This window comes from Lepisosteus oculatus, chromosome 3, assembly GCF_040954835.1.
Source record: "Lepisosteus oculatus isolate fLepOcu1 chromosome 3, fLepOcu1.hap2, whole genome shotgun sequence".
Classification (NCBI taxonomy): domain Eukaryota; kingdom Metazoa; phylum Chordata; class Actinopteri; order Semionotiformes; family Lepisosteidae; genus Lepisosteus; species Lepisosteus oculatus.
Genome location: NC_090698.1, coordinates 9,974,698 through 10,002,677, shown reverse-complemented (window position 1 = coordinate 10,002,677; position 27,980 = coordinate 9,974,698). Strand labels below are relative to the sequence as shown.

Sequence of the window (27,980 nt, the reverse complement as noted above, 5' to 3'; positions counted from 1 at the left end):
TGTCACAGCCCGTCACAGGTGTTCCAGGTGTTACAACCTGTTCCAGGTGTCACAACTCTTCACAGGTGTCATAGCCCATCAATGGTGTCACAGACCGTCCCAGGTATCAGAGCTGTCACAGGTGTTTGGGATAGCACACTAACTTGATGAATTCTCTGGTACTGTCCAGGAAGCGGGAGAGGGCGGACTAGGACAGGAGATCGGAATGGCCCAGGAAGTGGAGAATATTGCTGCAGTGTCACGCCACCAGGGGAAGGGGAACACTCCCCCCACGCACCCCTGCTATGTCCACACCTCCATGGGGACCATGCGCTCCTTGCTTTTGAGGGGAGGCAGCAGGTACTCCTCACACAGGAAGTGAAGGGGGAAGTGGACCAGGTAACCCCTGACCCCAGCTAGCTCCTCTCTTGCCCTGTCGGGGTCCGTCTCCGCCATCCGCTCCACCGAGACGTACTCCCTCAGCATCCGCAGGTTGTGGATCGAGTTAGAGGGGAGAGACCGGAAGACCTGAAAACAGAACAGAGAAAGGAAATTAAGACACAGACATCCTCTCAGTGTTAATGGACTGTAGTGTCCAGTGTGTCTGTATTAACCCCTCTCTCTCAGTGCAGTGTTAATATACTGTAGTGTCCAGTGTGTCTGTATTAACCCCTCTCTCTCAGTGCAGTGTTAATGGACTGTAGTGTCCAGTGTGTCTGTATTAACCCCTCTCTCTCAGTGCAGTGTTAATGGACTGTAGTGTCCAGTGTGTCTGTATTAACCCCTCTCTCTCAGTGCAGTGTTAATGGACTGTAGTGTCCAGTGTTACTCCCTGTTCTCCTCTCCCACTCACCATGTCGTAAATGTCAGCGTTCGATTCGGCGATCCTGTTCCACACCCCCTGGAAAAACTCGTCACTGATTGGATCCTGGATGTCGATGCAGGGGTCTGAGTCCGCTGCCAGAAGAACCCTGGACATTAAAACACGACAGCAGGGAAGAGTTACTTCTCCTGTTGTGTTACTGCTCTCTTCACAAGTATTGGTTGTGGCAGAACCACAGTTATCAGCACCAATGCTATAAATGACTTGACAGCACCTTGTAGTCATTAAACATATAAATAATAGCAGGATAAGCACTATTATAAGCATCAATGACCCTGCCCTTTAGCCCAAGCTGGTCAGACCTCGGGAGCTCAGCATGGCCAGGCTTGGTCACTACTGGGGTGGGAGACCACTAAGGCTGCCAGCGTTGTTGGAGGACCAGGAGGGGGCGCCCTGGACCAGAATTCAAGGGGATGGCAGGGGACAGTGTGCTGTAGTTGAACCATGTTCACTCCATACTACTCAGTCAGTAAAGATCCCAGGACACTGTTTGTAAGAACAGGGCTGTTGGCCCTGATGTCCTGGTAATTCCAACCTGAGCTCCCTAATACCTTCCTAAAGTTCCCCCTTAACTCAGCTGGTGCAGCAGTGTCTCCCTCCTCACCCCGATCTGTGTTATTATCATCATCAATTTCAATGGTAAAGAAGCAGACTAAAGAGGAGGAAGAGGAAAGCTGACGAGGACTCCGCACCGGAAGCACTCCTGCCGCAAGGCCATTGCCAGCCGGCCCGCCTGGTACTCCTGGCCGCCCATCAGCGAGGGCACCAGGTCCGTGTCCTCCACCAGCACGGCCAGCTCACTGTCCCGGCTGCCCAGCATGCTGCGGTCATTGATGTTGGCAGAGCCTGGGAGAGAGAGGAGGGGGAGAGGAGAGAGAGGAGGGGGAGAGAGAGCAGGGAGAGAGGAGGGAGAAAGGTGAGAGGAGCAGGGACAGAGAGAGGAGGGGGAGTGGAGAGAGGAGGGAGAGAGAAGGAGAGAGGAAAGAGGAGGGGGAGAGGAGAGAGAGGAGGGAGAAAGGCGAGAGGAGCAGGGACAGAGAGAGAGGGGGAGTGGAGAGAGGAGGGAGAGAGAAAGGAGAGAGTAAAGAGGAGGGGGAGAGGAGAGAGAGGAGGGAGAAAGGCGAGAGGAGCAGGGACAGAGAGAGGAGGGGGAGTGGAGAGAGGAGGGAGAGAGAAAGGAGAGAGGAAAGAGGAGGGAGGGAGAAACGAGAGAGAGTGAGGAAGGGACAGAGGGAAAAGGAGAGAGAAGAGTGTATTATAGAGAAAGATACAATGCAGGAAGATTTTAATACAAACGTAACACACAAACACTCTTAACATGCTTTCAATATCTGTACTAGGTGATCGATCAGCTCAGCGATCAGACAACCGCCTTCGCGCTGGGCGGCACTCAGCTGGCCGACAGAGTGCCACAGGCCTCAGTGCCAGGTGGTTCCTGGCCTGGACTCGCCGCCCGAGGTCCTGGAGTCCGAGCTCCAAGGGCACAGCTTGCCTCCAGCCCGTTTCCAAGCGAGGTGGGACGGCATCATGAAGTCTTCCAGCAGGAGGTGCTGCTGGGTTGGGGGCGGAGAGGGAGGACGGGGTCTCACCGATGATGTAGCGCCGATCATCGGCGATGAGGGTCTTGCTGTGCACGTAGATCAGCTCCGACACCAGAGAGCCGGGAAGCTGGGCGTGGGTTCGCAGACCACACAGAGAGATGTAGTGCTTCCACTCATCTTGCACTGAGAGTAAGACACACAGAGACACAGTCAGACATGCAGAGAGACAGACAGGCAGACAGACCGACACACAGACAGATAGACGGACACACAGAGAGATGGACACGCAGAGAGACATAAGAGAGACAGTCAATCAGACACACAGAGAGACTGATGGACAGATAGACAGACGGGCAGTCAATCAGATGGACAAAGAGACAAACGGGCAGATAGACGGACACACAGAGAGACAGACGGGCAGATAGACGGACACACAGAGAGATGGACACGCAGAGAGACATACAGAGGGAGACAGACGCACGAGACACAGACCAGTGAGGAATGTGGGAAGAAGAGGAACTTACTCTTCTCCTTCAGCCGCCCCAGGATAGAGAACTCCCCTCGACACATAGTCCTGCAACAGACCGGGGAGAGATGGGCTCAGGCACAGGGCCGTAGCCGTAGACCGTAGGACAGGGCTGCAGAGCAACTGTCACACCAATTTCCCAAACTTCTGTCTATTTAAATGACTTGTTGATTAATCATCTAAACGACCAAGTAATTCACGATAAAGCCAAACTGCTAACCATACAGTTACTGCAGCAGTGTTAAAGCCCTCTGACCTGTAGGTGAAATGTAAGATCGCCTGCATCGAGGTCCCGCCACCACTGCTGATGTCTCCCTCGAATCCTGGCAGCAAAGGCACCACGATGTACACCCTGAACACTTTCTGCTCACTGAGAGAGAGAGGGGTTAATACAGACACACTGGACACTACAGTCCATTAACACTCCACTGAGAGAGAGGGGGGTTAATACAGACACACAGGACACTACAGTCCATTAACACTGCACTGAGAGAGAGGGGGGTTAATACAGACACACTGGACACTACAGTACATTAACACTGCACTGAGAGAGAGGGGGGTTAATACAGACACACTGGACACTCCAGTACATGAACCCTGCACTGAGAGAGAGTCCACAGACACACTGGACACTACAGTCCATTAACACTGCACTGAGAGAGAGGGGTTAATACAGACACACTGGACACTACAGTACATTAACACTGCACTGAGAGAGGGGTTAATACAGACACACTGGACACTACAGTCCATTAACACTGCACTGAGAGAGAGGGGTTAATACAGACACACTGGACACTACAGTCCATTAACACTGCACTGAGAGAGAGGGGTTAATACAGACACACTGGACACTACAGTCCATTAACACTGCACTGAGAGAGAGGGGTTAATACAGACACACTGGACACTACAGTCCATTAACACTGCACTGAGAAAGCAGGATTGTGCACAGCAACATCAGAGAGGGCTGAGCAGTGTGTGTGGCCATAGACAGACCTGTGAGCTCGGAGAATCCTGTCGACTAGGGCATCTCCTATCCTGTTAAACACACTCTTCTCGTCACTGCAGCTGATGAAGAACTGATTCTACACAGAGATGGATTGATACCAAGTAAGCAAAAGTGCATTTGAAGGACTTAAACAAGAGGCATTTCTTTACGCAAAGAGTGGCGGGTGTGTGGAACAAACTGCCCAGCCATGTGATGAAGCTAATTCCCTACAATCTCCTCAAGAGATAGAAGGATCTCGGGATCACTCAGCTACTAGCAACCAAACAAGCCAGACGGCCCGTCAGGCTCCCCGCACCTCGATGTAGACGTAGTGCTCGCTGCTCTCGATGGTGTCGATGTAGGCCCTGTGTATAGAACACTCGCAGGTCCCCGCCGACCAGCGATCCACCGAGCGCAGGATCTGAGGACACAGGGGACAGCCTGTGAGCGGCGCTCCCCAGCGACAGGGAGAAGAAAGAGGAAACAAGCAGGTGGCTGAGCGAGGCCCGAGCTGACAGGAGCCAGTTGCAAGCCCTGGCCTGACAGATGGGTTTTCCCCAGGGACTGCAGCGCACAGAGCAGGCTGCTGGACTGGTGGGACCCGGGCCTGTCGTACGTGTGTGCCCACACTGGCACAGGGAGTCTGCAGTGCTGTGTGTGTGTGTGTGTCTGCAGTGCTGTATGTCTGTATGTGTGTCTGTGTCTGCAGTGCTGTGTGTCTGTGTGTCTGTGTCTGCAGTGCTGTGTGTCTGTGTGTCTGTGTCTGCAGTGCTGTGTGTCTGTGTGTCTGTGTGTCTGTGTGTGTGTGTGTGTGTGTGTGTGTGTCTGTCTCTGCAGTGCTGTGCCTGTGCGTGTGCGTCTGCAGTGCTGTGTGTGTGTGTGTGTGTGTGTCTCTACAGTGCTGTGCCTGTGTGTCTGCAGTGCTGTGCCTGTGCGTGTGCGTCTGCAGTGCTGTGTGTGTGTGTGTGTGTGTGTGTGTCTCTGCAGTGCTGTGCCTGTGTGTCTGCAGTGCTGTGTGTGTGTGTGTGTGTGTGTGTCTCTGCAGTGCTGTGCCTGTGTGTCTGCAGTGCTGTGTGTGTGTGTGTGTGTGTGTGTGTCTCTGCAGTGCTGTGCCTGTGCGTGTGCGTCTGCAGTACTGTGCCTGTGCGTGTGCGTGCGTGCGTGCGTGCGTGTGTGTCTCTGCAGTGCTGTGCCTGTGCGTGTGCGTCTGCAGTACTGTGCCTGTGCCTGTGCGTGTGCGTGCGTGCGTGCGTGCGTGCGTGCGTGCGTGCGTCTGCAGTGCTGTGCCTGTGTGTGTGTACCTGCACTCTGGCACTGCGGGTCTGAGGCACAATGAACGGCAGCGAGTCCGCAGCGCTGTGTGACTTGGGCAGCAGGCAGGGGTAGAAGTCGTCTTTGTATTTGTTCTTGAAGATCTGGAAGAAAGAACAGCACAGTCTCAGATCAGTCTTTGTGTGACTCCTGACCTCAAACATTTGGATGACCTCAAACACACTGGCTGAACTCTACAGTTTCGCTCGTGCCTCGCCCATGCTGACCTTGGTGAAGTTCCAGCGCTGGATGAAGTGACGAGACAAATCTCGAGCCGCCTTCCCATGAACCACTGCGGCCATATCCCGCCATGGCATCCTGGGAACCACAGTGCGGTCAATGTTATCTGAGAGAGAGGGAGAGGAGGAGGAAGGCAGGAGAAGGACAAAATGAAGATGAGAGCAAAAGAAAGAAAAACCATTACAAATGAGAGGAGGCCATGCAGTCCACCCAGCTCCTTTGGTAGTCAGTAGCTAACTTATTCCAGAATCTTATCCAGTCATTTATCAAACAAAACCAGTTTATCAGCTTCAAAAGTACAGCTGGACTCCTTGTACCACACTCCCACCACTCTTTGTGCAAAGAGGTATCTCCTGTTCTCAGTTTCCATGTGGGTCTTGTTTCACCTTTGATTTTGAAGACATCCTCTGTGTTGACCTAGTCAATACTCTTAATAATAGTTCCTTACACTTATCCAGCACTTTTCTAGACACTCCATCAGAGCGCTTTACAGGTAATGAGGACTCCCTTCCACCACCACCAGTGTGTAGCCCCACCTGGATGATGCAACAGCAGCCATAGTGCACCAGTGCTCTCCCCACACACCAGCTCTCAGTGGGGAGGAGAGCAGAGTGATGAAACCAGTTCAGAGAGGGGGATTATCAGGAGGCCATGACTGGTAAAGGCCAGGGGGAAATGTGGGCAGGACACCAGGGTTACATCCCTACTGTTATCGAGAAAGGCCTTGGGATTTTTAATGACCACAGATAGTCAGGACTTCGGTTTTACGTTTTATGTCTCATCCGAAAGACGGCATCTTTTTTACAGTATAACATCCCCATCACTATACTGGGGCATTAGGACCCACACAGAACACAGGGTGAGCGCCCCCGACTGGTCCCACTAACACCTCTTCCAGCAGCAGCCTTAGCTTTCCCAGGAGGTCTCCCATCCAGGTACTGGCCAGGCTCACACCTGCTGAGCTTCAGGGGGCTGCCAGGTGCGAGTTACAGGGTGATTCAGCTGCTGGGGTGAAAGGTCACAAGCCTGCTATAACGGGCAGGCGGGGTAAGTGGGGGCCGCCATGCCTGGGCTGGGGAGGACCCGAGAGAGGACTGGAGGCTGTCGAGGGAGGAACAGGCTCTAAAGGGCCGAGGTCGGGCCTGTACCAGTGCCAGAACGAAAGGGAGGATGGGATTTGGAGTGGAACTGGCTTGGGAAGCAGGAAGGGGCAGGGCAGGGAGCGGACAGTGTGTCAGGGAGCTGGAGAGGCTCCCAGTTCTGCACTGCGATTGACGAGGGCTGAGGGCTGCCCCAGGCATGCGTCCTAACCCTGACCCAGCAGTGCTGACCGAAGGACAGGGAGCTGGAGAGACTCCCAGTTCTGCACTGGCTGCTCCGAGCTGTCCCTGCGAGGGACGAGGGCTGAGGGCTGCCCGAGGCGGGTGTCCTAACCCTGACCCAGCAGTGCTGACCGAAGGACAAGGAGCAGCAGCGGCCTGGTTACCCTCGAAGGGCCGGTCCAGCTGGACCCAGTCCTTGGTGATGAAGTTGCTGTAGTCCTTGCCCAGCCACAGCCGGGTGTTGTCGGTGAGGTCCTCTGGGCTGACCTGCCGCTGATCCGAAACACTGCCCTGTGTCTCAGGCACAGGGTTCGACTCACCGGGCGAATCAACCACGTCACCACTCTGAGAGAGAGAGACGCACAGAGGTTACTACACACTGGACACTACAGTCCATTAACACTGCACTGAGAGAGAGGGGTTAATACAGACACACTGGACACTACAGTCCATTAACACTGCACTGAGAGAGAGAGGGGTTAATACAGACACACTGGACACTAAAATCCATTAACACTGCACTGAGATAGAGGGGTTAATACAGACACACTGGACACTACAGTCCATTAACACTGCACTGAGAGAGAGGTGTTAATACAGACATGCTGCACAGTCTAGTACACACTTTACCTGCTGGTCTGCTGCCTGACTGGCTGTCAGCATGTTCCCCAGGTCTGCCAGCCTATAGTGTTTGTCATCCCACCTCCCATAGGCCAGGTCAATCCCGCCCACAAAGGCCACCGATTGGTCAATGGCCACCATCTTCTCATGATGCGCCCAGAGGAAGACTATGGAGGAAACGTGATCGGGGTGGCGCATCACCTGAGAGAGAGAGGGGGACACATCCATGACTCTTTCTCGTTCACTGGCACATTAGCAATGGGAGCGTGTGGAAAATATCGGGATCCTTTTCCTAGATCATTCATTTATGGATGGATTTATCTGAGGAGCAGAATCCCCGGATCAGTGAGGAAGATAGGGAGGGGTCTCTGCCCTTCACCTTGATATTGGGGTGCATGTTCATGAGCTTCCTCTTGCTGTAGTCACTGTTGATGCCCAGCGCCAACTCCACCTCCTTGTACAGCAGGACGCACACTTTCACTCCCTGTTCCTGCAGGGGGCGACAGACACAGGCTGTGCACTCCAGCATCTCACTTTCCTCTTTTCTCCTCCCCAACTACACTTCGGCCTTCAGCCCCCCATTAGTATGACACAGAACCAGTCCACCCCGCTGCCAGCCTGAGCTTTATTGTAACCCCAGTACAAACACAACTGAAAAACACGTTTGCGTAAACAAAACTCCCTATTCCCTCATCTGAGCCCAACACCAGCCCAACTCTATCCTGACCTCAATACGACCCCAGCCCAACCCCAGTCTGTCCTAGCACCTGACCCCAGTCCAACCCAGAGCCCAACACCAGTCTGTCTTAGCACCGACCCCAGTCCGTCCCAGAGCCCAACCCGTTTGTCCAAGCACCTTACCCCAGTCCAACCCAGAGCCCAACACCAGTTTGACCCCAGTCCGACCCAGAGCCCAACGCCAGTCTGTCTTAGCACCTGACCCCAGTCCGACCCAGAGCCCAACGCCAGTCTGTCTTAGCACCTGACCCCAGTCCGACCCAGAGCCCAACGCCAGTCTGTCTTAGCACCTGACCCCAGTCCGACCCAGAGCCCAACGCCAGTCTGTCTTAGCACCTGACCCCAGTCCGACCCAGAGCCCAACGCCAGTCTGTCTTAGCACCTGACCCCAGTCCGACCCAGAGCCCAACGCCAGTCTGTCTTAGCACCTGACCCCAGTCCGACCCAGAGCCCAACGCCAGTCTGTCTTAGCACCTGACCCCAGTCCGACCCAGAGCCCAACGCCAGTCTGTCTTAGCACCTGACCCCAGTCCGACCCAGAGCCCAACGCCAGTCTGTCTTAGCACCTGACCCCAGTCCGACCCAGAGCCCAACGCCAGTCTGTCTTAGCACCTGACCCCAGTCCGACCCAGAGCCCAACGCCAGTCTGTCTTAGCACCTGACCCCAGTCCGACCCAGAGCCCAACACCAGTATGTCCGAGCACCTGACCCCAGTCCAACCCAGACCCCAACACCAGTTTGACCCCAGCCTGTCCTAGCACCTGACCCCAGTCCAACCCAGACCCCAATCTGACCCCACACCAGCCTAATAATAAAACTGTCCCAGCGTCTAATCCAGTCTGTCCCAGAGCCTGACCCCACCCAGAGCCTGACCCCAGTGTGACCCCAGAAGTTCTTACCGCTTTCCGCTTTAAGATCTGGTCTAGGCGCCAGTAGTGGCTGGTAGCTGGGCGCTTCAGGTAGATCTCAGGACTGAGCCTGGAGAGGCCAGAGGAAGGAAGTGAGACTGACCAGCACACTGACCGACACCGTCAGGCCAGTGACAGCCTGTGTATGAGAGTGCTGCACAGTAAACAGTGAGCAGTGCATGCAGAGTACAGCATGAAGAAAGAGTGACTTCACTCACCACCAGTCTGTGATGAAGATCTCCTCTCTCGCCTGCTCCAGAGCCTGGGCAACATCAGCAAAATACTCCCTGCCATTGATGTACCTGCCAATACACACAACGCCATCACACACCACACAATCGAACACGATGCCCTCACACGCCACCGACACACACCACAGCCACACACACCAATGACAAACACCTCTAACATACATACAATCGCACAAAATGCCCTCACACGCCACCAACACACACCACAGCCACGCACACCACTGACAAAACATCTCTAACACAGACTAGGCCATCACACACCACTGACACACACAACGCCATCACACACAACACCGACACACACCACAGCCACGCACACCACTGACATACCCCACACCATCACACAATACCCTGACACACCTATGAAATACACCCCACCATCGGAAACACACACCACACAATTGCACACCACTGACACACACCACAGCCACGCACACCACTGACACACCCCACACCATCACAAAATACCCTCACACACCTATGAAACACACCCCACCATCGGAAACAACACCCTCACACACCACCACACACCACCGATGGGTCATCTGTATACCCACTACTACTGTCCCTCTCTCCGCCTCCCCTTCACCGATCTCTCACCATCTGGCGAGCGTGTCCTCGCGGGGCGGGGCGAAGCTGTCGAACCGGTGTGTCTGCAGGAATTCGCAGGGCTCCGACAGCCTGTGGATCTCATGGCTCCACCACTGCGCCTGCCTGTAGCTGCTGCACTTGATGACCAGTGTCCTGCAGGGGGCAGCAGAGTGACAAAGTCAACACAAACAGTGCACAGACTCGGCTGAGCAGTGAGAGACGACTCATATGTGCACAGGGTGTGTCAGTGCACACACAGACTGAGCACCGACAGAGAGCACTCCTAGTCTTGATACACCGTGTCAAGTTCTACCTGTGTTAAGTGTCAGACAGTGAGTGCCAGTGTGTGTTAGTATGTCACTATGTTAGTGCATACAAAGTAAAGTACCTGGTAAAGTTCTGGATACACACTCCATACTTTGTATCGGTGTAACAGCGGCCCACTTGAACTTTGAACTCCGGGTCAAAGAGCAGCACAAAAGAGATGACCCCTGCTTCCGGCTTCATGTAGAGGAGAAATGAGTCTTTAACAACCAGCCAACTGAAAGAGAGAGGGGGGGTTAGTACACACAGGACACTACAGTCCATTAACACTGCACTGAGAGAGAGGGGTTAATACAGACACACTGGACACTACAGTCCATTAACACTGCACTGAGAGAGAGGGGGGTTAATACAGACACACTGGACACTACAGTCCATTAACACTGCACTGAGAGAGAGGGGTTAATACAGACACACTGGACACTACAGTCCATTAACACTGCACTGAGAGAGAGGGGGGTTAATACAGACACACTGGACACTACAGTCCATTAACACTGCACTGAGAGAGAGAGGGGTTAATACAGACACACTGGACACTACAGTCCATTAACACTGCACTGAGAGAGAGAGGGGTTAATACAGACACACTGGACACTACAGTCCATTAACACTGCACTGAGAGAGAGAGGGGTTAATACAGACACACTGGACACTACAGTCCATTAACACTGCACTGAGAGAGAGAGGGGTTAATACAGACACACTGGACACTACAGTCCATTAACACTGCACTGAGAGAGAGAGGGGTTAATACAGACACACTACTGAGTGAAGGACAGACGTCCTCTCTCACCGGCGGGACCAGCGGTAACAGAACTGGTGGTGGCCGAAGCAGTTGAGCCCCAGGATGCGGTGACCTCCTGACCTTTTCAGGATAAAGCCCTCCCTAGAACAGACAGACAGAGTGACCAGCGGGCCGGCAGCAGACTAAAAGACCGGTCTGGCGACCCAGCGGGCCAGCCTTGGTGCTGCTGGGACTGGATCCGGGTTTCCACGCGAGCAGCAGGTGCAGTGGCCCGGGTGTGCTGCCGGTGCAGCTGGCGCGAGCTCTTCACTCCTGAGCACTCCCGTTCCTAAGCCTCCCCCGGAGTCGCTCTCCTCCCTCGCTGCTGGGTGCAAACCCTGAAATGTTTCGTTCAGCGCCCTCACCCCTGCGGACCGGCCGCCTTCTACACCGCGGGGGACCGGAGCCCACCCCAGCAAGCAACAGGCACGAGCAGGGCACACTCTGCACGGGGCGCCTCTGCAGTCTCTCTTCCGAAACGAACAGCAAGGAGGAGAAAAACAGGCCTCAAACCACACTCTCGCGTAGGCACCTCTTCCGAGCAAACTGAACTTTCGGGAGTCCTGGTTCCTGGTTTTCAGCAGGGTGAAATCGGGCTGGTAGTGTTTCAGCGCTCTGGACGCCGAGGACAGAGAACAGCTTGAGAGGAGACGCTTCACGTTCCAATTCACCGCTTGCCTCTCCGACCAAACCCTCACCCTGCCACAGGGGCGGCGCCGTTGTGCTCCAAGCCGAGAATGTCATGGCCAGCTCTGAACGTACCCGCTGCTCAGCTGTGGTCACTGGGGTCTAGTGCCACAGCACAGGGCGGACTGGGTGAGCAATGTCCAAACTACAGGAATGAGCACTTCCTGTTTCGGTGAGCACTTCCTCTTTCGATGAGAGCCCAGGACTGCCATTCAGCCTACATCTGACTATCGGTCCGGAATGATCACTGTGGATTCCTGCCCTAAGAGCACACAAGGACAGACAGACGGGAGGAGGGAATGGGAGAAGGGAAAGGAGGACAGACAGGAGACAGGCAGCAGAGGGAACGAGAGAAGGGAGAGGAGGACAGACAGGAGACAGGCAGCAGAGGGAACGAGAGAAGGGAGAGGAGGACAAACGGGAGACAGGCAGCAGAGGGAACGGGAGAAGGGAGAGGAGGACAAACGGGAGACAGGCAGCCGAGGGAACGGGAGAAGGGAGAGGAGGACAAACGGGAGACAGGCAGCCGAGGGAACGGGAGAAGGGAGAGGAGGACAAACGGGAGACAGGCAGCAGAGGGAACAGGAGGACAGACAGCAGTAGCTACAGCATACAGTGTTGCTTCGGCTGTCTGACTTGACTTACAGGCCTTTTGGTCCCAGATCCCCGACGAAGGACAGAGGGCTGACATCTAGGAACTCCAGCTGTTGTGCGGGCACAGACACACAGGACACGTGCTGTCAGTCACTCTGTCGAGCTCAGGCCTAGACTGTTAATAGACTGAGCATCTGGCTGTGTTGGAGTCTCCTGCAGCTGTCCCTGGCAATACCAGCTCCACACCAGGCCCTTCCCTGAGCTCACTGTGCTTTACTACACTTTACTTCACATCTAATAATAATAATAATAATAATAATAATAATAATAATAATAATAAACTTTATTTTATATAGCACCTTTAAAGGTGGCTTCTCAAAGCGCTTTACAGGATGACAATAACAATAAATAAGAAGATTTCACAAGATAAGACAATTACAATTACAACAATAACAATAGAGGAGACCATGGAAGGTGGTGTTAAGAAGAGCAGAGGGGTGAAGAATGGAACCAGTTAAGTAAAGGCTTTTCTGAAGAAGAGGGTTTTGAGTCTGGATTTGAAGAGTTTAGAGAAGGTGACTCTCTGATATCCTTGGGCAAAGAGTTCCAGAGCTTGAAGGCATAGCAGGAGAAGGCCCTGTCACCCATACAATGTAGACGGGCTTGGGGGACCCACAGTTTCACAGTAATACCATCTTCACACCAGATGATCTCACTGTGCTTTACTACACATCTACCGACTGCACATTTACTGTGTAGTACTGCACTGTACTATGCTTTTACCCTGAGTTCACTAGACTTTACCAAACTGTACTGTGTTTTTACCTGATGTCACTGGGCTTTACTCTACTGTACTGTACTTTCACCCTGATTTCACTGGGTTTTATTGCACTGTACTGTGCTTTATCCCTGATTTCACTGCTGTCCTGCACTCTTCTGTGCTTTTACCCTGCTTTCACTGAGCTTTACTATACTTAACTGCGGTTTCACTGCATGCCACAAGTTCCTGTAAGAAGTGGCTGTGTGACACTACACATCTCCCAGTCTGCACGAGAGAGCCAATCTCTGCCTGCGTGTCTGCTGTTCCCCAGTCTCTCACCATCCCATGATAGTTCCTGCAGAAGCTGTTCTCTAGTAACACATTCAGATAGTCTTCCAGGAGCTTCTGCAAATAAAAGAACAGAAAGATTGGGAATGTTAATTGGAAGACAAGCTGGACTGAGTGCCTTTACAGTCTCTACAGATCTGATGGTGATGAGTGTGAATGTGAAGATACAGATGAGCTGGACTGAGTGTCTTTACAGTCTCTACAGCTCTGATGGTGATGTTAATGTGAAGATACAGATGAGCTGGACTGAGTGTCTCCCCCACCTCACCCAGCTATCGGCCCTGGGTTCAAGCTAGCCCCAAGGGCGGCGGGGTGGCGGGAGTCTCGTACCGGCTTGCTGGAAGCCCGTCTCGCTCGGTCTGCGCCGTGCAGGGTGGGCAGCTCGTCCGCCATGGTGCCCAGTTGCTGCCTCTCCGCGGCAAACCTGCGGGGACACAGGGAGAGGCAAGGTCAGTGGGACCCCAGGACCCACAACCCGCATCGCGTCATCACGCCAGAGTCACCCTCCATGTGACCGCCGCCAGTGGCTGAAACAAGTATTTCACGTGTGTCACCATGAAGCACCATGCAATTAAGTGAAACAGACATGTAATTCAAGTGTATTAAAAGTGTTTATATCCAGTAAATCACCACAGGGCTTCCCTCAGCAGTCTCTTGTTTAAGGATACGTGCAAGTGTTCTCGTGTTACAGTGACTCTGTTCACTGAACAGTGCAGCCAGACTCTGCAGCGCTGGACTCTCTCCCGGTCGCCCCCAGCTGCTGCCCTTGCACAGCGCAGCACTAACACAGTCTCACTGTGCCCATTTATCGCAGCACTGCGTGACAATGAACGCTCGCCCTGGAAGGGCAGGATAACCGTGCCCTGCGCTGGCCTCACCTGCCCAGGGGCAGGAAGTTCACCATCAGCTTGTGGCTGTGCAGGTCGCGGTGCAGCTCCTGGAAGTGGCGGTACTTCCTCTTCACCGTCCAGGTGAACCGGCCGTGAGTCAGGCGCACTGTGTACAGAGTGCTGACCCGCACCTGAGAGAGACAGAGGGGTTAATACACACACAGGCAGCCGCACCCGAGAGAGAGACAGAGGGGTTAATACACACACAGGCAGCCGCACCCGAGAGAGAGACAGAGGGGTTAATACACACACAGGCAGCCGCACCCGAGAGAGAGACAGAGGGGTTAATACACACACACAGATAGCCGCACCCAAGAGAGAGACAGAGGGGTTCATACACACACAGGCAGCTGCACCCGAGAGAGAGACAGAGGGGTTAATACACACACACAGACAGCCACACCCAAAAGAGAGACAGAGGCGTTCATACACACACGCAGACAGCCGCACCCGAGAGAGACAGAGGGGTTTGTACCCTATGGCCTCAGTGACAAAAGTCTAACCTCCTAGGTCATGCTCTTCTAGACCAGTATCCCTCACCTCACTGGTTACTAAAACCTCTGACCAGCCAGTGAAAAACAAGACAGTGGCACAGGTACAGGACCAGTTGGACCCATCTCAGATTGCTTAAAGGGCAGGTAGGGCTGGAGAATATGCTACAATATCCCTTCCTAACCTGATCCTTCTCCAGCTTCACACTAGCCTGCTGCTTGTAGATTTCTCTCCAGCAATTAAACAGTATTTACTGGGAACTAAGCCATTGTCTAATCTTGGTCTTGATCTTAATCAAGTCAGATGGATCAGTGATGTGATCACAGATGAAACTTAGAGGGTAACAATGCCCTGTCTAACAAGCTGTATTCTTCCACTGGTTCCCCCAAATATGTGTCTCGTCTCCTTACTTTGTCCTGCACACACATGACTGCAAGATTCCTCACCACTCCAGACACATAATGAAACCTGCAGAGGGCTCTGTTATTATTAGCCAGTTGCCTGCAGAAGTGTGGAGCCACAGGCCAGTGTCAAAGGAGCCACTTGGGGAGAACTAAACTATTTGAAGTGGAATGTCTCCAGGACCAAAGACGGGGCAAGTGACTTCAAGGAGACGCCCACTCAAACCTGCATCCGGAGTGGAGGAGGTGGCAGGTAAGTGTCTATTGACTGTTCTAGACTGCAAGCTCAACTGAGGCAAACATCAACTGCGTCCCAAGAAAAGGGGGCAACAGAGTCTTTTTCTTAAGGCATTTGAAATATTTTAAGGCTGATAATCCGTTGAGTCTTTTATAGAATCTGCTTTAGCTGTAGCACTGAGCTGCTGGTTTGGGAAGCTCTAAAGAGTAAGAACAAACTGGAGATTTTGTCAAGCTGCCATACTCACTGGTGCTGACCTTTCGGCCCTGCTCCATGTCTATCAGTGACGAGTTCTGCATAAAGCATATTGCATCCTAGAGGACCTCTCGTGCCTTTTATTTAAAGAAATCCAATTAGTCCCCTCAGAACCCAGAATCACGCTTCCCAATATAAAGTTTCAGTTCGCATTTATAGCTGCGACCGTAACCCTGCGGTTCTCCAGTTCCCGTATGTGTAATTGTTTTGTTCTTCATATTGTCCGCTGCTGTATAACTAACCACCCTTTGGGGATAATAAAGACTCCATCTTGGTCTGACCCGTCCGTACTGCTCATCTGAAATCGTGCCCGTCTATCATTCGCACGTCAGAGTAAATTTCAAGGCCTGGGAGGTGGAGGCTGTCATGACCTGGGAGTCTTTTTGTGGCAGATGTACGGCGCTGCATGCAGGTCGCAGGAACTCAGAGCTGAAGTGTGAGCAGGGAGCACAGGCTGCAGAGGAACAGGCAAAGTTTATCCCAAGCACTCCTTTCCAATCCATTCCTTCCTGCATGGAATAAGCCTTTGCCTGTTCCAAAGCTCTGTACTGGCCTATGCACGGCTAGGGTTAGTCAAGCCTGGAGGCTCAGGACTCCCCGTGTGAGCAGAAGCTCCAGCCACACAAGCAAGCCGGGCCGAACGGGCTCGGGGCAGGAGGCTTGCTCTGTCCCGCCTCTCCAACATGCCATCGCTCACCTTGGAGCGCGTGGTGTGGCGCTCCGTGCTGTCCACCTTGCAGGTGACGGGCGTGTCCCGCAGGAGCAGCGGCACCCCCTTCTCTCTCACCGCCTGCAGGTGATGGATCACCAGGAACGGCCGCTCGTCTGGGCAAAACAGGGCAGAGGTCACACAGGGCAGGCTGGGCTCTGTAGTTCTCGTGTCTGGTGCATAATGGGCTTTGTAGTCTGTGTCCTTCTGGGCTACACGCATGATGCAATTGGCTAGATTATAGGCCCTCTCCCCTGGGTTACTCAGGACTTTAAACTCGTGTAAATGTAACTCAACTATACCATAAAACAGAGTCAAGGAGAACCAGTGCATAGGGGCAGGTGGTGTGGGGAGCTCCTCCACAGAAGGAATGGCGTGAAGTCCAGGTGAACACCACCAGCCTCCCCCAGGGCTGCGCCTGGCCTTTCAGTCTCTGTGCTGTCACACCTGGGAAACTTCTGCGGCAGCTTCTGTTTACAGGCCAAACCGCAGCCCTTATTGCAATTGTCACTTGCGCTTCCCCGACTCCGCTGTGCGCCAGAATGTCATTAAATGTGCTCTTGCTGTAGGAGTATGCTGACCTGGCACTTTTCATCTAATTATAGGGTTTTAAAGCCCTTCTGCTGTTCTCTCAATCTGCAGCCCTCCACGCCTCCGCCTTCAGTGACTAGCACGCACACGCCCGCTGTCTTCCAGTGACTGGGAAACCCTGATGAGGCTCCACTCTGCTCTCCTGTCCCTCCTTGTCTTGCCAACACAGCAAGACTTGCAGTCTCAGACTTGAAGAGTTACCCAGGGAGAGTGTGTGTATACCTGGTCTCCGTACTCCTTCATTTCTTTTCTACGTTCTAAAACATTTTACTTTCCACCCCCTACAGCCAACATAATACATGCTGGCATCTGTGTACCCATTCCTACCCCAGCAGGTACATGCGGGCATCTGTGTACCCAGCGGGTACACACCAGGATCTGTATTCTCATTCCTACCCTAGCGGGTGCATGCTTGGATCTGCATTCTCATTTCTACCCCATCAGGTGCATGCTGGGATCTGAGTACCCATTCCTACCCCAGCGGGTGCATGCTGGGGGATGTAGTCCCAGCGGCTCCATGCCTCACCTGTGGCCTCTCGGAGGCAGTCCAGCTCGTCCTCGGAGATTGGCAGATCATCTCTGTGCAATCGCCTTGTGAGCACCGTCGCCTGCGTCGCCTCCACCACGTCCTCCTCTGGAGAAGCCATGGTACTTAAGCCCCTTCTCCAACCCCTGATCACTCAGCTGGAAAAGTTTAAAACCAGACGCCTGAACATTGTATGGCTTTGTGTCTAATTGTTAGGAAGAAAAGACCCAAATACAATTGAATTCAAGCCTGTCTGGCTCATGTTTCTGGCTGAAAGCCGAGCTGTTCTGAATGTGGCGTGTCCCTTGTGTCCTGGCGACTGGGTTGACATGCTCTTGAGTAACGACCCATGAGGACTTGCTGTTGTGTGTACCAGCTGTCTCCCCCACTGCCCCTGGTGTCGACCTCTCCTTGAACTCCCGCTAGCTGGGGAGGGGAGCTGTTCTTGCCACAGTACAAACACAGGTGGGTACACAGTCGGAGTCTGCCCCTGTGCTGTGGGAGGGGTGTGTGTCGGTTAGGGCACTGGTATGTCAGCAACTGGAGAGACTGTCTGTTCCACCAAAATTAAATTCTGACACAGCAAAATAGAGCCTAAAGATTTGGGGTCTGCACCCAGCACAGCGCCAAGTACAATGCTGACTCATAGTTAAGCAGCACAGTGCTCAGTAGAGCTCAGACACACAATTACACAGCACAGTGCTCAATAGAGCTCTGACACACACAGTTACACAGCACAGTGCTCAGTACTGTGGACACACAGGTGAGAGTCAGTGGGAAGGACACACACACACACACACAGGAGTGCGCACGTGCCTTTGCCTTTCTACCTCTTTACAGCTAACAGACGCTCTGTTTTGGAAACAATGACCCCAAAACAATGGAAAAAGAACTTGAAGCAGCCTGATCACACAATGAATCACACATCCTGGAAACCCTGAGAGCATACTGGACTGGAGAGAGGGGGGACTCAGCAGGAAACTACAATCCACACCCACAGCACAGAGCTCTGACACACAGTTACACAGCACAGTGCTCAGCACAGCTCTGACACACACAGTTAGACAGCGCAGTGCTCAGCACAGCTCTGACACACACAGTTACCCAGCGCAGTGCTCAGCACAGCTCTGACACACACAGTTACCCAGCGCAGTGCTCAGCACAGCTCTGACACACAGTTACCCAGCGCAGTGCTCAGCACAGCTCTGACACACAGTTACCCAGCGCAGTGCTCAGCACAGCTCTGACACACAGTTACCCAGCGCAGTGCTCAGCACAGCTCTGACACGCACAGTTACCCAGAGCAGTGCTCAGCACAGCTCTGACACGCACAGTTACCCAGAGCAGTGCTCAGCACAGCTCTGACACGCACAGTTACCCAGAGCAGTGCTCAGCACAGCTCTGACACGCACAGTTACCCAGAGCAGTGCTCAGCACAGCTCTGACACGCACAGTTACCCAGAGCAGTGCTCAGCACAGCTCTGACACGCACAGTTACACAGCGCAGTGCTCAGCACAGCTCTGACACGCACAGTTACCCAGAGCAGTGCTCAGCACAGCTCTGACACGCACAGTTACCCAGAGCAGTGCTCAGCACAGCTCTGACACGCACAGTTACACAGCGCAGTGCTCAGCACAGCTCTTGACACGCACAGTTACACAGCGCAGTGCTCAGCACAGCTCTGACACGCACAGTTACACAGCGCAGTGCTCAGCACAGCTCTGACACGCACAGTTACACAGCGCAGTGCTCAGCACAGCTCTGACACGCACAGTTACACAGCGCAGTGCTCAGCACAGCTCTGACACGCACAGTTACACAGAGCAGTGCTCAGCACAGCTCTGACACGCACAGTTACCCAGAGCAGTGCTCAGCACAGCTCTGACACGCACAGTTACCCAGCGCAGTGCTCAGCACAGCTCTGACACGCACAGTTACCCAGCGCAGTGCTCAGCACAGCTCTGACACACAGTTACCCAGCGCAGTGCTCAGCACAGCTCTGACACGCACAGTTACCCAACGCAGTGCTCAGCACAGCTCTGACACGCACAGTTACCCAGCGCAGTGCTCAGCACAGCTCTGACACGCACAGTTACCCAGCGCAGTGCTCAGCACAGCTCTGACACGCACAGTTACCCAGCGCAGTGCTCAGCACAGCTCTTGACACGCACAGTTACCCAGCGCAGTGCTCAGCACAGCTCTGACACGCACAGTTACCCAGAGCAGTGCTCAGTACAGCTCTGACACGCACAGTTACCCAGAGCAGTGCTCAGTACAGCTCTGACACGCACAGTTACCCAGAGCAGTGCTCAGTACAGCTCTGACACGCACAGTTACCCAGAGCAGTGCTCAGTACAGCTACAGTCTTCCACATGTCGAGTGGGGAGCCTACAGCATGTGAGCTGCTGAGGAGCAAAAGAGCTCACTCGTTCCTGAAATGTAAAGGGTTTGTCTGTGCAGACTGCAGAAATAGTGTAAGATCCAGCTCTACCTCATCACAGGTGCAGTAGTACACTGTAATACAGCTGAGCGGAGGCAGGGCCGAGGCCGTGGAGAATCTCAAAGCAGCAGGCCAGGGTGCATCAGGTGGCGGCCTGGAGACAAGCATTCTGGAGAAGGGTGGGGGTGTGCGCCGATTGGCTAGAACGGAGTCGTCGCCATGGCAACCAGGTACAGCAGGAAAATACCGGCCTGTTCGCGGCAGGCTCCGGTTTCTCCACAAGGGCTGGACGCACCCTGTTCTCCCGCCCTGCGCAGGCAAGAAACCTGTCCAGTCTGTTTCTGTTTGTCCTGTCCGATATCTGCCACTGTCTCCCTCCGCAACACCACAACTCTCGCCAGCTGTGAGCCTCGGGTCTCAACCTGCCCCCCTCTCCCTCCTTCTCTACCCCAGAATCTCTTTCAGTCTCACCCTTTTTCACTCCACCTGCTGTGCAAGGGTCCCCTGACTGACAGCCCTGTAAACCCTGGAGCGGATCAGACTCCTGTGCAGTGGGAATCTCATTAACAGCCCTGTAAATCCTGGAGCGGATCAGACTCCTGTGCAGTGGGAGTCTGACTGACAGCCCTGTAAACCCTGGAGCGGATCAGACTCCTGTGAAGTGGGAGTCATCTGCCAACCACATGGTCGGTGACTCCCCACTGCCGCCCGGAATTCCAGTTTCGCTCCACATTCCTCACAGTTCACACAGCTGGCACTCCGACAGCCCCTGCACACACGAACGGCCCCGTCAATCACTCCTCTCCTCGGCGAACCTGTTCGAAGATCAGAAGCCCAGGACCGATGCCAAGTGTTTCGGCATCTGAAACAATTCCAGCTAGAATCCCAGAGGGAAAACAGCCTCCCGTAGGCACTGCTGCACCCACCGGCACAGGGATCGTTATGATGGACACCAGGAGGTTGCTCGGATGTCAGAATACAGATGAAGAGCGCCCGTTCTGAGTCAACAGCCAGGAGCTCACGGCTCTAACGCGGCCAAAAACTGGCATTACGTGGCGTCCCAGCTGGGAAAGTACCTGGTCCTGCAGATCTGGGAAAGGCTAAGGATCGCTTCAGCAAGTAACGGGTCGGCAAAGGGGACTCGGGTCCTTGGGGGCTGCAGGTGTGGCAGTGAAATGACAAACGGTAAAACCTCATGGGTCAGGGGTCAGAGGATCCTGATTTTTAAAGGGAGGCACTGAAGGAACACAGCATCCCTCCAGCACCAGCCCCCTTTCTCAAACCATACCCCACAGTGTCCAGTACGACCCACCCTAATCCGCCCCTGTGTGCCATCGCCAGTCCTGCGTGCGTTCGGAGCACAGAGACGTGCGGTGCTGCTCGAACAGGCAGGCATTCCAGAGAGGAACGTGGCCCAGCGACCCAGCAACCCAGAACAAACAGCCCTTTGTGTGCCAGAGGGACACCAGGGGACAGCACATCCCGCACAGGGGTGTTGGGGAGGGGGTCCCCTCTGTCCCCACCAGGCTGGACGGGTCCCCAACAGCAGTCGAGGAGAGAGAACAACACACGTCCCAGACAACGCCAGTGGATACAGGAGAGAAATATGGGGTATTTAAACAGCAAGGAGGGAGAGAGAGACAGAGAGGAGCGCACAGGGCTATAGAGACACAGACAGAGAGGAGCGCACAGGGCTATAGAGACACAGACAGAGAGGCGCACAGACACAGACAGAGAGGAGCGCAAAGACACAGACAGAGACACACAGAGGGCCGTGCAGACACAGACAGAGAGGAGCGCACAGGGCTATAGAGACACAGACAGAGAGGCGCGCACAGGGCTATAGAGACACAGACAGAGAGGCGCGCACAGGGCTATAGAGACACAGACAGAGAGGCGCGCACAGGGCTATAGAGACACAGACAGAGAGGAGCGCAAAGACACAGACAGAGAGGAGCGCAAAGACACAGACAGAGAGGAGCGCAAAGACACAGACAGAGAGGAGCGCAAAGACACAGACAGAGAGGAGCGCAAAGACACAGACAGAGACACACAGAGGGCCGTGCAGACAGACAGAGAGGAGCGCACAGGGCTATAGAGAGACAGACAGAGAGGAGCGCACAGGGCTATAGAGAGACAGACAGAGAGGAGCGCACAGGGCTATAGAGAGACAGACAGAGAGGAGCGCACAGGGCTATAGAGAGACAGACAGAGAGGAGCGCACAGGGCTATAGAGAGACAGACAGAGAGGAGCGCACAGGGCTATAGAGAGACAGACAGAGAGGAGCGCACAGGGCTATAGAGACACAGACAGAGAGGCGCACAGACACAGACAGAGAGGAGCGCAAAGACACAGACAGAGACACACAGAGGGCCGTGCAGACACAGACAGAGAGGAGCGCACAGGGCTATAGAGACACAGACAGAGAGGAGCGCACAGGGCTATAGAGACAGACAGAGAGGAGCGCACAGGGCTATAGAGACACAGACAGAGAGGCGCACAGACACAGACAGAGACACACAGAGGGCCGTGCAGACACAGACAGAGAGGAGCGCACAGGGCTATAGAGACACAGACAGAGAGGAGCGCACAGGGCTATAGAGACACAGACAGAGAGGAGCGCACAGGGCTATAGAGACACAGACAGAGAGGAGCGCACAGGGCTATAGAGACACAGACAGAGAGGAGCGCACAGGGCTATAGAGACACAGACAGAGAGGAGCGCACAGGGCTATAGAGACACAGACAGAGAGGCGCACAGACACAGACAGAGAGGAGCGCAAAGACACAGACAGAGAGGAGCGCAAAGACACAGACAGAGAGGAGCGCAAAGACACAGACAGAGAGGAGCGCAAAGACACAGACAGAGAGGAGCGCAAAGACACAGACAGAGAGGAGCGCAAAGACACAGACAGAGAGGAGCGCAAAGACACAGACAGAGACACACAGAGGGCCGTGCAGACAGACAGAGAGGAGCGCACAGGGCTATAGAGAGACAGACAGAGAGGAGCGCACAGGGCTATAGAGAGACAGACAGAGAGGAGCGCACAGGGCTATAGAGAGACAGACAGAGAGGAGCGCACAGGGCTATAGAGAGACAGACAGAGAGGAGCGCACAGGGCTATAGAGACACAGACAGAGAGGAGCGCACAGGGCTATAGAGACACAGACAGAGAGGAGCGCAAAGACACAGACAGAGAGGAGCGCAAAGACACAGACAGAGACACACAGAGGGCCGTGCAGACACAGACAGAGAGGAGCGCACAGGGCTATAGAGACACAGACAGAGAGGAGCGCACAGGGCTATAGAGACACAGACAGAGAGGAGCGCACAGGGCTATAGAGACACAGACAGAGAGGCGCACAGACACAGACAGAGAGGAGCGCAAAGACACAGACAGAGACACACAGAGGGCCGTGCAGACAGACAGAGAGGAGCGCACAGGGCTATAGAGAGACAGACAGAGAGGAGCGCACAGGGCTATAGAGAGACAGACAGAGAGGAGCGCACAGGGCCGTGCAGACACAGACAGAGAGGAGCGCACAGGGCCGTGCAGACACAGACAGAGAGGAGCGCACAGGGCTATAGAGACACAGACAGAGAGGAGCGCACAGGGCTATAGAGACACAGACAGAGAGGAGCGCACAGGGCTATAGAGACACAGACAGAGAGGAGCGCACAGGGCTATAGAGACACAGACAGAGAGGAGCGCACAGGGCTATAGAGACACAGACAGAGAGGAGCGCACAGGGCTATAGAGACACAGACAGAGAGGAGCGCACAGGGCTATAGAGACACAGACAGAGAGGAGCGCACAGGGCTATAGAGACACAGACAGAGAGGAGCACACAGGGCTGTGCAGACACAGAGAGGAGCGCACAAGGCTATAGAGACACATAAAGATACAGAGAGGAGTATACTAATCAGTATACAGAAAAGACCTAGCTATTTATTAGTTATTAGATAATAACAAACCTGGCTGTCCTGAGAAGATAGGCTGTGCTCCCACTGCCAGCTGGGAGAAACAGAGACAGAGATGAACTTTTTACTGCACTGTGAGAAATACTCCAGATTAGACAAACACTGAATGAAATAACTAATCTGATCCCAGAATCTGCACTCCTGCCAGAATCAGAACAGCTCCCAATCCAACCGGGGTAGGCAACTCTAACAGAGCTGTAGCCCAGTGTGTGATCTCCTGTCCCAGCCTGAGGAGCAGTGAGCCTGTCTCTCAGTAATGTTTTATGTGATGTACGCGGCTGCCCAGTGATGCGTTTGTACTGTAAATGCCTGTAAAAGTTGCGTTAACTGTATATGTTTTGGCAACACTGTAAATCCGCTGCCACGCCGGTGAAGAGCGCAGAATCTGAATGAAACCGAATTTGCCAACAGCGTCCTGTCTGCTGGTCTAGTCTGGCGCTGCTGCGTGACGTCACCCCACCCGGTCCCGGTCCCGGTCCGCCCCGCCCCACAGCCCCTCGCGGGCGCAGGGACTGTCTCGGGGCGTACAGAGCGAGAAGAGCGAAACGCGGTGTTTCACCTGCTGAGTCCAGGCTGACTCCGGCTCCTCCGCTCCGGAGAACCCCTCTCCTACCCCTGCGAGTGTCAGGGAGTGACCCTCCCTCTCCCCGCGGAAAGTGCTGGAATATATGCAGAGAGCGGCGAGCCTCACCCCGTTTTCTCAGTTCCTTTCTCTACTCATCCCAACTCCCCCACCGCCTCAGTGAAACACTGTCATTAGTTTAAACAAGCAGGTCTACAGCACAGCGTAACTCCCCCCGCCTGCGTTACCGTAGGACGTCGACAATTGCGCGCCTCCAAACATTCCACACGTGGCCTCGCATTACCGTAAATACCCGAAACAACGGGACGCGTCGCGCCCCTCCAGCGTCTCTACAAGGGAGCTGAGGCCCGTTCGATAGGTAGTGAATTAATCTGAGGATCTCCACCAGCTGTTCCTTGAAAGAAAACAGATGTTGAGGATCTTACCAATATGGCTAGGGGGGCAGCTTGTTCCACACTCCCACCACTCTCTGTGTAAAAGAAGAGCGCCCACAGGGTGGGGGAAGATGCACAGTGGATGTTATAATTTGGGCAGGTAGGAGGGGGTGACATGGGAAGGTAGGTTCCTTCATTCCTTCTGGCCTTCTGGGATCCCCACAGTGACACTGGGAGCCAGGAACTCCTCTGGATCAACAGCGAGTCAGTGGTCACAGATTGTCTCCACCATCCCTCTGATTGAGCAGGCGGCAGGGTGGCTCAGTGCTGCGGCCCTGGGTTCAGATTCCAGACCTGAGGGTCTGTCTGTGTGGAGTCTGCATGTTCTCTCCCTGTTTGTGTGGGTTTCCTCTGGGAGCTCTGGTTTTCCACAGACCTGCTGGGAGGCCGACTGGGCTGCTGGGAAAATTGGCCCTGGTGTGAGTGTGTCTGCCCTGCGATGGACTGGTGTCCTGTCCAGGGTGTACCCCGCCCTGCGCCCACTGCTTGCTGGGACGGGCTCCAGCTGGAGGAAGCAGTTAGAAAACCGGTGGATGGGCGACTCTGATTGGATGAGATGGTGCTCATGGCCAGGAAATGAAACAAACTCTGAGACTCCTCTCCCAGCACTGCCCTCTAGCTGCTGAACAGGGGTTCGAGGACTGAGCCTGCTGTCTGTGAGGTTTCCAGGCTGTAGCCCCCTTTTTCCTTCTTTGCAGCACCTTACTGAGGGCTCCCAGGGCCTCTGCTTCACCCACACCGCTGGGCAGCTTGTTCCACGCACCCACCACTCTCAGATCAGCTGTGAAGTGCAGCCCCACCAGAGACTCAGGTCCTCTGTGCTTGAAGTGGGACAGTATATATTGCACACATGCAGCACTGCAGTGTCAGTGCTTAAAAGGCACCTTTGAGCAGGTGTGAGACTGGCCACTGGGATCTGTTAACTAGCCTTTACCAAAAGGTATGGGAAGACAGGACACAGCTGACTCACTTTCACTGTGACAACTGACTTCCTCCTACAAGGCGTTAAGAAAGAATTGATCACAAAGCAAAGGACAGGACAAGCATCACAAACACACCATAAAACAATACAAACTCTCAAAGGACAGGACAGGCACGCAGTGTGACACAGTAACTCTTGTCTCTCAGTGTGACACAGTACCTCTTGTCTCTGTATGTCACCTCTTGCAATGTGTGCATCAGCTGCTGTGCTAACTGAGCTCAATACCACTGAAACCACACAGGACTGACTCTCACTCTTGTGATGATGAATTTCAGTGTTATATGTGCCTTTCGAGATCACACACAGTTTCCAGTCATCATGGGTCTTAACTCATTCGGGGAAACTGGCTCATATGCACACACACCCGCCCATGTGCCCTCTCTCATCTTCACCCGCTGTCCCGAACTCTCACACCCTGGAGCGTCCCAAACTCTCAACTTTACCCACTGTCCCAAACTCTCACACCCTGGAGCGTCCCAAACTCTCAACTTTACCCACTGTCCCAAACTCACACACCCTGGAGTGTCCCAAACTCTCAATGTCACCCAGTGTCCCAAACTCTCAACTTTACCCACTGTCCCAAACTCTCACACCCTGGAGCATCCCAAACTCTCATCTTCACCAGCTGTCCCAAACTCTCACACCCTGGAGCGTCCCAAACTCACACACCCTGGAGCATCCCAAACTCTCTTCACCCGCTGTCCCAAACTCTCACACCCTGGAGTGTCCCAAACTCTCAACGTCACCCACTGTCCCAAACTCTCATCTTCACCCGCTGTCCCAAACTCTCATCTTCACCCGCAGTCCCAGACCGCACTGGGGGCGCCTGTCTGGCAGGAGACACTGTCTTTGTTGGATATGTTCTGCCATTCAGCCCCACACTGGCAGGAGTCCCGGTCTGTCCGTGCAATAGTCACGATACTCGATAACTCGGCGGCGGTAAAACGGACAGGATATGAACTGAGCTCACCTTCAAACAGCCAGTCCAGCGCAAGGTCCGAGCGAGCCGGGGGGAGGGACTCCGGGCTGGAGACGTCCCTGCAGTCACCCGAGCCCTGTGCGTTCAGTCCTGACTGTGCCTGTCCACCCCCGTGACCAGACCACGAACAAACATCGGTAAACTGCAGCGAGGACGGCAAAAGTCAATTAAAAAGAAAACAGTTAGGTTTATGAGGAATTAGACGTGTCAGTTTTGAGTTACTGCCAAAAGAATAAAAAAAAACACGCAGGTCGCCGTGTGAGGCGGTAAGACGATCCGTGGACACGCCGTGGACGCTTAGCAACTTCGGGCGGCAGGGACACTCCTGAAAATAACCCTCAATCGCAGGGATCGGGGCTGCAGCGACCGAGAGTGAAAAAAATTAAGGAAGTCACAGCCGCTCGGGGACAGAGGGCCGTGCGTGTCCGCGGACTATCGCGAACTCTCCAGCGGGTCCCCTGTTTGCAATCAGCGGTCCACGTCCTCCGCGCGTCCCGATGCGCACCAGCACAGGCGAGGGCGGCAGGCTTGGCAGAGCCGCTATTCCTGGCTCCGGCCGGTGCCCACCCTCTCCCAGCCCCCTTTCCGTCCTTTCTTCGTTAGTTTTCCAGCGGCGGAATTTACTTTATCCCGGGATACAGGCTTTCCGAGAGCAGGTCGGCCCCATCTCCCCGCTGCGGGCGCAGACGCCCTCCTTCTATCTCTCGGTCTCAGCGCCACGGGCAGGTCCCTGTCGTTTTGCTGCCCACGTAGGCTATACTTCGCTCACAGCTCCGCCCGAGAAGTGTCTTGAATTCGGTGTTTTTTTTTATTCTTGTTCTTGGTTTTTTTTTTTTGCGCGAGTCTCTGCTGGTTCTGTGCCCGGCGCCGCGCGCGTGCCCACGGGGAGATCGGCGGCTCGCGCCTCTCGAGACCCCAGCGCGCACGGGGCACCCTCTCGTGACCTCTGGGGTCAGACGGTTTGACACTGTATAATTCAAAGGCGTTGCTTTATGGACACGGTTGTATACAGTCACGCAACAGATTGCAATAGGCTTCGATACACCCTGCTACTACCACTAGGCGATATGGGTA

At 54.2% G+C, this 27,980-nt stretch overlaps 1 protein-coding gene across 4 annotated transcripts; it reads right to left on the bottom strand.

Annotated features, from left to right (window-relative positions):
* Window positions 1-6: 6 nt before the first annotated feature.
* pld2 (phospholipase D2) lies at window positions 7-27,915 on the bottom strand. 4 transcript variants are annotated; one of them, XM_069186715.1, is made up of 27 exons: window positions 27,531-27,915; window positions 26,898-27,048; window positions 23,923-23,962; window positions 17,505-17,662; window positions 16,376-16,503; window positions 14,281-14,423; window positions 13,733-13,826; window positions 13,394-13,459; window positions 12,346-12,404; window positions 11,023-11,115; window positions 10,291-10,443; window positions 9,912-10,055; window positions 9,279-9,362; window positions 9,052-9,130; window positions 7,794-7,904; window positions 7,424-7,615; window positions 6,958-7,138; window positions 5,459-5,577; window positions 5,222-5,335; window positions 4,237-4,341; window positions 3,929-4,017; window positions 3,186-3,299; window positions 2,928-2,977; window positions 2,452-2,586; window positions 1,555-1,708; window positions 833-950; window positions 7-507 (listed from the first exon to the last, which is right to left on the bottom strand). In XM_069186715.1, the coding sequence occupies exons 4-27, from the start codon at window positions 17,623-17,625 to the stop codon at window positions 283-285; spliced, it is 2,871 nt and encodes a 956-aa protein (XP_069042816.1). In that variant the 5' UTR covers window positions 17,626-17,662; window positions 23,923-23,962; window positions 26,898-27,048; window positions 27,531-27,915; the 3' UTR covers window positions 7-282. The 4 variants fall into 4 exon arrangements, with proteins under 4 accessions (XP_069042816.1, XP_069042815.1, XP_069042818.1 ...); XM_069186714.1 differs by lacking the exons at window positions 26,898-27,048; window positions 27,531-27,915 and adding an exon at window positions 24,488-24,909; XM_069186717.1 differs by lacking the exons at window positions 26,898-27,048; window positions 27,531-27,915 and adding an exon at window positions 24,620-24,909.
* Between the last annotated feature and the right edge of the window lie 65 nt (window positions 27,916-27,980).

Excerpts from the sequence above, each read along its gene's own strand:
- pld2 (XM_069186718.1), bottom strand. The coding sequence starts at position 17,625 with ATGGCTTCTCCAGAGGAGGACGTGGTGGAGGCGACGCAGGCGACGGTG. Across the intron at positions 4,018-4,236 it reads AGCACTACGTCTACATCGAG|AATCAGTTCTTCATCAGCTG; the intron begins GTGCGGGGAGCC and ends ATCTCTGTGTAG. Across the intron at positions 3,300-3,928 it reads AGGATTCTCCGAGCTCACAG|TGAGCAGAAAGTGTTCAGGG; the intron begins GTCTGTCTATGG and ends TCTCTCTCTCAG.